The sequence below is a fragment of the Dipodomys merriami genome, unplaced genomic scaffold (assembly GCF_024711535.1).
Source record: "Dipodomys merriami isolate MVZ:Mamm:240054 unplaced genomic scaffold, mDipMer1.0.p SCAF_14, whole genome shotgun sequence".
NCBI classification, from domain to species: domain Eukaryota; kingdom Metazoa; phylum Chordata; class Mammalia; order Rodentia; family Heteromyidae; genus Dipodomys; species Dipodomys merriami.
The window spans coordinates 17,329,040-17,338,525 of record NW_027202715.1 but is presented as its reverse complement, the minus strand read 5'-3'; the positions used below and the strand labels follow the sequence as shown (position 1 = coordinate 17,338,525).

General features: G+C 45.4%; 1 protein-coding gene across 1 annotated transcript; it reads left to right on the top strand.

The window, feature by feature from the left end:
- Nucleotides 1-748: 748 nt before the first annotated feature.
- LOC138825734 (olfactory receptor 13A1-like) lies at nt 749-4,978 on the top strand. The gene is made up of 2 exons (XM_070020411.1): nt 749-762; nt 4,057-4,978. Exons 1-2 carry the CDS (start codon nt 749-751, stop codon nt 4,976-4,978), a joined length of 936 nt encoding a protein of 311 aa, XP_069876512.1.
- The last annotated feature ends 4,508 nt before the right edge of the window (nt 4,979-9,486 follow it).

Here is a 9,486-nt window from a genome sequence, read left to right as displayed (position 1 = left end):
CCCGTTTGGTGTTGTGGGTCTGGGTTCCTGTGGGCTGCTGCCCCGCTCTGGGCTGGACTGCTTCCTGGGCCAGCTCAGGGAGGTACTGAGAGTCTGGGGTCCTTTGTTACTGCTGCTACTGCAGCTACGCAGCCGCTGCTTCTCTTCCAGGCTAGGTTGTTTACAGGGGCCTGTGCAGAGAGGTACCACAGGGCACTGCATGTCTGGGGTTGTTCGCTGCCCCCACACAGTCACCGTCAACCCGAGCTGGGTTGGGTTGCTTCCAGGGACTGCTGGGGCCAGGGGTGGTGGTTAGGCACCAGGGGCCTAGGGTAGTTTGCCACTGCTGCTGCTGCCACCCCAGGCTGGGCTGGACCACTATGCAGGCTGGTAAAGGGAGGGGCTGTGTCCCGCAGCCAGTCTGGGGTCACCCTGGGCTGGGCCCGACGCTTACATGGGCCGGTGCAGAGGGGTTGTTTGCTGCCGCCACTGCTGTGGCCACTGCCTGGGGCTGGGCTGGGCTGTTCCCGCAGGCCGCGGTGGAGAGGGAGTGTGCTGCGCATCTGGGGAGGTTGATCGCCACAGCCGGTGCTGCCTCCGCTGCTCTGCAGCTGGGGGCCGCTCAGGGCTGGGCCGGGCTGTTTATGCCAGCCTGGCCTAGGCGCTGGCCATGGTGGGGCTGGGTCTTGGTGGGGTTCTGAGTTCTGAGGTTTCTGTTTGTGTTCTCTGGGTCGGCACTGGCTCTTGGGAGTCTTCGGGAAGCCTTGGGATGCTTCTGGCTCTGTGGTCCTGGTGGGTCCTGAGCCGCGAGGCTACCCCCTCTTACTCCCCCCTCCCCCCCCAGAAAGAGGTGGGGGAAGGGTCTTCCCACTTTATCATCTGAAGGGGTGGGGGAAGGGTCTTCTCACTTTACCATCTCTGTGTAAGTTCTGGAGTTTTTCCTTTTTCTTTTTTTCACTTCTTGTATAGAAACAGAGCTTTGAAACCCGAACTCTATTTGGTTGGAGAGAGCTGCGGTGTTTCCCTACTGTTCCATCACCATCTTGTTCTCCCCCCCCCTTTACAAATTATCTTCTTAATTGTAAAATATTCTCTAAGGAAATAAACAAGGGAGGAATAAAGGAAAATGACCTCTGTAAGGTCTGCTGGGAGGGTCCCCAGCACACCAGGCTAAATCTGTCTTGCAAATTTATCTTTGAAGTATAGCTTTTTTTAGTTGTCAATAATGATGCTCTGACACTTTGAAGTTGATTAAATGATTTTCTTAGCACATATTTCCAAAAAAGAAATTGTTTTCTCAAGTGGCAAACATAATTTATAGGTCCCATATCTACATATCACTGCCAATCCTAGACAACATCTTATGGTTTTCATTTTGAATATCATGGAAGGTAAAGATTTGGTGCTTTCATCCTCAACAGAAAGAACAGTACTGGAGGAATATCAATACCAAATTTCAAACTCTACTACAAAGCCATAGTGATCAAAACAGCTTGGTACTGGCACAAGAACAGACCTCAGGACCAATGGAATAGAATTGAAAACCCAGAAATGAACCTACAGACCTATAGCCATCTAATTTTCAATAAGGGAGCTAAAAAAATAAGAAAGACAGCCTCTTCAGTAAATGGTGCTGGCAAAATTGGTTAATCACCTGTAGAAAACTAAAGCTAGATCCTTATATATAACCCTGCACCAGAATCAACTCCAAATGGATTAACGACCTCTGAGACAAAGCAGATACTCTGAAAACATTACAGGATGAAATAGGAGAAACCCTAGGTCTCCTTGGCACTGGCTGAAATTTTCTTAATAGAGACACAGAAACACAACAAATCAAAGAAAGGTTGGATAAATGGATTGCATGAAATTGCAGAGCTTCTGCATGGCAAAGGACATAGCTAGCAAGATCAATAGAAAGCCCATGGATTGGGAGAAGATCTTCACTAGCCATACAATTGACAAGGGTCTCATATCTAAAATATACTTGGAACTCAAAAAATTAAATCCCCCAACAACAAATCTTCAAAGAAACAACTGCCCAATAAGTAAGTGGGCTAAAGACTTAAAGAGAAACTTCTCTGAAGAGGAAAGAAGGATGGCCAATAGACACATGAAGAAATGCTCAACCTCCCTAGCCATAAAAGAAAAGCAAATCAAAACAACATTGAGATACCACCTCACTCCAGTTAGAATGGCTATAATCAAGAACTCTAATAACAACAGATGCTGGAGGGGATGTGGACAGAAGAGAACCTTACTGCATTGTTGGTGGGAGTGTAAACTTGTTCTATCACTTTGGAAAGCAGCATGGAGGTTCCTCAAAAGACTCCACATAGAGCTACCTTATGACCCAGCAATCCCACTTTTGGGCATTTACCCAAATGTTCACAAACTAGACCACACTAAAGCTACCAGCACGACTATGTTTATTGCAGCATTATTTACCATAGCTAAGATATGGAACCAACCCAGATACCCCTCAGTAAATGAATGGATCAAGAAAATGTGGTATATATACACAATAGAATTCTATGCCTCCATTAGAAAGAATGACATTGCCTCATTTGTTAGGAAATAGAAAGACTTGGAAAAAATTATATTAAGTGATGTAAGCCAAGCCCAAAGAAACATAGGTCCTATGGTTTTCCTTATTTGCAATAACTAGTATATGTCTGAGTCAACCAGAAAAGGTCAGGTAAGTTGATGTTAGGAAAATGAACCCTAAGACATGTATTCAAATGTTTTTTTTTTCTGGAAGTGGCGCTGTAGCTCAAGTGGTAGAGCGCTCGCCTTGAGCTGAAGAGCTGAGGGACAGCGCCCAGGCCCAGAGTTCAAGCCCCACAACCGACAAAAAAAAAAAAAAGTTTTCAAATGTTTTTTTTCTTTCATGCGATTCTTTCTAACACATTTATAAGATTATTTCTTTGTTGCTTTGTATGTCCCTCCCCCACAGTATAACCCATGCTTCCACTGTATTTGATGTTGGTATAATTTGTGGAGGGGAAGGGAAAAAACAAATTGTTTAAATAGGAATACAGGTGGACCCATTGCAACAATGAGATGTACAAGACGTTTTATCGAAAACAAACTTTACAACTTTGGTGGAGGGGAGGGGGAGAGAAGGATTGGGCGGGGGAGCAAGGAGAGGATGGGAAGGGATGGGAAGGGGAAACAAAGGAGGAGGCTACAATGCTTGATAAGAAATATACTCAAGAGCTGGGAAGGTGGCTCAGTGGTAGAGCACTTGCCTTGCATGCATGAGGCCCTGGGTTCGATTCCTCAGCTCCACATAAGCAAAAAGAAAAAAAACCAGAAGTGGCATTGTGGCTCAAGTGGTAGAGCGCTATCCTTGAGCTGAAGAGCTGAGGGACAGCGCCCACGCTCAGAGTTCAGGCCCCACGACAGGACCCCCCCCCCAAAAAAAAAAGAAATAAAAAAGAAATATACTCATTATCTTGCCTATGTAATTGTAACAGTATTTTCACAATAAAAAAAAGATTTGGTGCTTTCTTTGCATTGTGTTTTTTCCTGCTGAATGATACTTTATGAGTTTAACTGGCACCTTGTGATTGCTGCTCATTTTTCTTTTGTTATTGTTTATGTGATATTCATGTGTTTGTTCTGTCTCTCCCAGTCTCTTTATCTCTATCTAATGGTGGTAGAGGATGTTGAACATAGGCTTTGTTCTCATTGCATCTTTTACTCACCTCTGCACCATTTGAGTTACATCTTTAGTCTGGCATTTTGCTGGAGGCATTAATAGTAGCTAGAGTCTCCCAAACTTGTCTGTGGGTACTAGGTTTGAACTTCAATACTTAGATCTCAACCTCTTGAGAATCTAGGGTTACATGCATGAGCCATGGATGCCTCCAAGCACATGTGCTTATGTGCTTGTCTTAATCAAGCCGAGTGTAAATGTACAGTAACACTGCTGCCATGTTGTTGTGGATGAATAAAGCATACCAGACTATCTTAGCCCATCTTCCATCTCTCCCTAGCCCTGAAGTCACATGCAGCTGTGGGTGAAGAGTCACCTGATACTTCCTGAAAGACCTCTTGCCCCAGGACCATGAGCAACCACACAGCAGTAACAGAGTTCATCCTGCAGGGATTCTCAGAGCACCCTGAATACCACATCTTCTTGTTCTGCTGTTTCCTGTCCCTCTACTGTGTAGCCCTCACAGGTAATGTCCTTATCATCATGGCCATCAGCTTCAGCCCTGGCCTCCACACGCCCATGTACTTCTTCCTGTTCAATTTGGCTATGATGGACATCATTTGTACCTCGGCCATCATGCCAAAGGCGCTGGAAGGGCTGGTGGTAGAGAAGAGCTCCATCTCCTTTGGAGGCTGCATGGCCCAGCTTTATTTTCTTACATGGGCTTTATCTTCAGAGTTGCTGCTGCTCACGGTCATGGCCTATGACCGCTATGTAGCCATCTGCCACCCCCTGCATTACAGCACCATGATGAGCAAGGCCTTCTGCAGCATGCTTGCTGCTGGAGTGTGGGTGATCTGTGCCTTCAACTCATCTATCCACACAGGACTGATGGTGCGACTGAACTTCTGTGGGCCCAATGTCATTACCCATTTCTTCTGTGAAATCCCTCCTCTGCTCCGTCTCTCCTGTAGCTCCACTTATGTGAACAATGTCATGACCATACTGGCCGATGCTTTCTATGATGGTTTTGACTTCCTGATGATCATTGTATCCTATGGCTTCATCATCTCCAGCATCCTGAAGATGCGATCTTCAGAGGGAAAGCAGAAAGCCTTCTCCACCTGCTCCTCCCACCTCATCGTGGTGTGCATGTATTACACGGCTGTGTTCTATGCCTACATCAGTCCCGTGTCTGGCTACAGTGCAGAGAAGAGCAAGTTAGTTGGAGTGCTGTACACCATGGTGAGCCCCACCCTCAACCCCCTCATCTACACTTTGAGGAACAAGGAGGTCAAAGCCGCCCTCAGGAAGGTTTTCCTCTTTTTCAGAAATTAATCTGTCGTGAGATGGGTGTGAATGTTGATAGGGGTGACATTGATCAAGACTCATTATATTCATAAACTTCTTTGTTGAGTGGAAATTTTGTTGTATGCCTACTTAAGGATAATAAAATATTTTTAAAATGCATTTTTTCCAGGATGTGTTCTCCTTGGAAGTTTTAGTTTTCATGGGATTGGCCTTCCTGAGTAATGTGATGAAGTTTTCTGTGCTGAAATTAAATAAGCCTGCTTCTTCCATCTAGGCAGAACACTTGCCTGGAATAACTCAGTTTAGGACATCAGAGACGCCCAAGGGAAGATTGATGTTGACGTCAGACTCCAGGCCTCTGAGACAGAGTATCTGATGATCTGAAGGTGAAACAGAACTTTGGTGGCAGGGAAGTACAATTGTGTGTGTCTGTTTTGGAAGGTGAAGGTGGGATTGGACACATTCTTTTAAAGCTTACGCCTGTATACAAATATATGTTTTGTTATGGAAAGCACTCTAAATGTACATCTGGAAATCACACATAGAATTTAATTTGTGGACTGGAAGGCAGTTTGGCAGGAGTTTTGGGCACCATTGTATTTGGAAGACTATTATACTAATGGATAGAGTTCAGAGCCAGTGGTCTTTGGTGAAGGCCTTTAATCCTAGCTACTCAGTAAGAGGGAGCACATTGTTTAAAGCCTGCTTGGGTAGGTAAAGTCCTTGGGACTCTTATTGCCAATGAGTCATCAAAAGCCAGAAGTGTAGCCATGTCTCCAGTGGTGGACCTCCAGCCTTGAGCAAAACAGCTTAGGGATAATGTTCGAACTCTGAGTTCAAGCTCCAGTATTGTTACTCACATGCATGCGCTCACACACAGAGAGAATAGCAATTATATGGAAAAATTCTAACCTTTGTATCTTATTTCATTCGCCATTTCTAGAGGCTATTTAACTGCAAAACAGTTGCAGTTTATAATGCATACTATTTCTTGTGGTTTTCTCTGTTCTCAACAACATTCAAGGTGAAACACATTTTTTGGGGGAATATTCCTTGACTTGAATATTAAAATTCAGACACAAATGCTCCTGGTGTGTGCTTAATGAACCTAGAAAAGTCTGAGACTTCTCATGCATTGACTTGTCTGTCAGTGAGGATCTGGTCTGCCTCATTGCCCGAGAATGGGGAACATGGATGTGATTGAGCTGTAATCAGAATGTTCTGAGGAGACAATGCTGGCCTTCCATTGTTCTTGAAGAACTGCCAGTGCAGAAATTATCTTTAACAAAGACCTTTCTTGAACATGTGTTTTTTGCTTTTAGAAAAAAGCACTGGAGCCTGGCACTACCGCAGTCCCCAGGCAAAGGGTGAGGTGGGGGAGGCCCAGGGACTGGCCTGCAGCCATTGTCCAGCAGACACTGGCTTACTTGCATCTCTGAGCCCCAGTGCCATGACTTGATGGCAGTAGAGCCCAGATCCCACCTTGCTGTGCCAAGGCAATGGTCCCCATGAGGCTGTCAAGGGCATGGCATCCTTGGGTGGTGGTGTTGTAAGGTGAATCCAGTCCATGAGATAAAGAGAAGTCATATTTTGAGAGGTCAAATTGAAAGTCTCTATTAGAAAGCTCACATTTGCCAGTGAACTATTGTCACAAAGAACTGCAGCCTCACAAATACATTTAACACTGTTAGAAAAATGAGTCATGCAAACAGAAAAGGAAAGAAAGAGGAGAAAAACAATACCAACAACCCAGATCAATACTAATTGAAAACTTAAATGAAAGATTATTAGACTTTGCTAGAAAACCACGCAGACGTCCAGGTACAGAGAACAAAGAAAGGTTTTTGCCAGGAAAGGGGGCCAGCAAGACTCCTTCTCACAAGGGAGGAGTGAGAAGAAGCACCGGTTATTGTCTGAGGTGACTATATAACCTAGAGGGTTTAGGAGGGGCTAGGAGGGGCTAGAAGGGGCTAGGAGGCGGAGACCCTGGTGTGGACACGTGGGCCAGGGGTTTCACAATGGCAGACTAGGATTATGACTGCTGTCCAAGTAGTAGATAAGGGGTCCTGCAACTGCCCAGACCTGAAGGCCATACTCTAAGGGACTCTTGTTGCCTTCTATGGTGGTAACTGCCCCAGAGAAGTGCCATCCCAAGGTAAAGGGGTTTGGAAGTTGATTGCTTACTGCCTTTACTACAAGGACCTAGTGTTGCCTGGGAAGGGAGCATGCTAAGCTGTGGAGAAGGGAAGGAGTAGACTAAGCTATGGGAAGGGAGCTCATTTCACAAACACTAATGGAAGGCTGAACTGGGATGCCATTTAACCAGGACAGAGCCAGAAGACTGGACACAGCACATGATGCCTAGTATAATGGCATTTGTGCTGGTCTGACCCTCAAATTCAGTCTGGTCTGGGGTCAGGTCACAGGAAACTCCAGAGTCTCCCAACTTCAAGGCACAGGACTGACAGACCCAGTAACCTCTCATCCAAGTACCTACCACTGCCTCTAGGAATTCAGGCATGCCCATCACTTGGTAGGTGGGACTTCCCTGGGGTTAAACAACATGATACATTTACATATCCTCCACCATGTTTAGACAACATGGTGTATCTGCAATTCAAGGGTGGCTTGTCTAAGCCTTGGAAGCTAGGTTTATAGCCCCTGTCACCTGGTTAGGCACCAGGATGACTGTGAAAATAAAGTGATTTACTTAGACCTAACTTTCCCCTTACTTTAGTGGTGAACATGTTGAGGCCTTCAGGGGTTGGAGGTAGAGAAGGCAAGTTGGGTAGCCCTGAGAGCTCACCACCATTGTAGGCTCCAGAGTCTGCCGATTAGGGGCCTGGGGTGTCCTTCTTGCCCCAGAGGCCACAAGGACAGATGAAGGCCCTGATGGATCTAGAAGGTGAGTGGAGCCTGGATGTGGCAGGTTGGTGGCTCCAGTGGGTTGCACTGGTGCCCGTGGGAAATGGTAGAGTGAAGGTCCCATGTGGCCGCTGAGCCCCCTGGGACAGACTGGCTACCATGCACCCCTGGGTATAATATGCACAGCTGCTCTCAGCTCCCAGCCTTTAAAAAGGCAACTTTTGGCCCATGTGGAATTCTAGACGTGAAGAGTTGCCCATGCATGATACATAGAGGCAGAGTATCACACTCGTCATTGTCCATTTGTTTGTTAAAAACCATAGCAATGTCTTCTGGAAGAGCTTTGAGTGGTGACATCAGACTGCCTGGTGCAGCTGGAAACACACTGATCCACTTCATTCCACTGGGAGGATATGGAACAGAACAGGCGTGTAAGGAAGAGGAGGGGACCCTCCCAGATGTCCATTGATCTGTGCATCTCATCCCCTTGTGGATGAGTTGACTGTGTGAGCATCATTGATGTTCTGAAGTGCCTGGTGTATTTTTAAAGTAGGAATAGGAAAATGACACAGTTTATAAATGTCTTTTTGCAAAATTCATATGAAATTTATTTGGGGGGAATCGGCGAATCCCTTGTGTTGCAGGCATGGTGCTTGTCCCCGGGGTTCGCAGGAGAAGAAGTAAAAAGACGGCCACATCAGTGCTTGCAGCCTTCCTCCAGCTGAAGACATTCGAAGGTCCATTGGTATCCTAAAGGCTTGCTAGCAAGCAGGCCATGGAGACAAGAGGCCCAGCTAAAGTGCTTTGTTAAAAAGTGTTGTCTTAAATCTTGGTCATCTGTAAGAGATTCTTCTTTTTTGTTTATACATATACATACACGTGTGTGTGTGTGTGTGTGTGTGTGTGTGTGTGTGTGTGTGTGTGTGTGTGTGTGTGTGTGTGTATGTATCTCTTCCCACTAAAATTTTGGAAAATGTATGGCTGATATTTATTTTTGAGTGCTTTTAACATCTTTGTGCACGTGTGTGTGTGTGTGTGTGTGTGTGTGTGTGTGTGTGTGTAAAGAGAGAGAGAGAGAGAGAGGCTGTGAACATGTTTAAGACAAAAACTGTCAGCATGCTGTGGGAAAAAACTGGGTGGGTTTAAACTTAAAACCGGCTAAATGGGTGGGTTTAAGCTTAAACTCCAAAGAAGGTCATCAAGTTTGGGCATTGTCAAATTTCTCAAAGGACTATTACATTGTTTTAAAGAGAAAGTTTACTTAAAAGGGTTTCTAAGAAGTCTTTTTTTTCCCTCTTTTTTTAATTGTGAAAATACTGTACAGAGGGGTTACAATTACATGGGCAAGATAATGAGTACATTTCTTATCAAGCATTGTTGCCTCCTCCTTTGCTTCCCCTTCCCATCCCTTCCCATCCTTTCCACCCACCCACGTACCCAATCCTTCCCGCTCCCCACCCCTCCCCTCACCAAAGTTGTAAAGTTCGTTTTCGACATAATGACTTGTACATCTCATTGTTGCAATGGGTCCATCTGTATCCCTATTTAAACGATTTGTTTTTCCCCTTCCCCTCCACAAATTATACTGACATCAAATACAGTGAAAACAGGGGTTATACTGTGGGGAAGGGACATACAAAGCAACAAAGAAATAATCTTATAAATGCGTT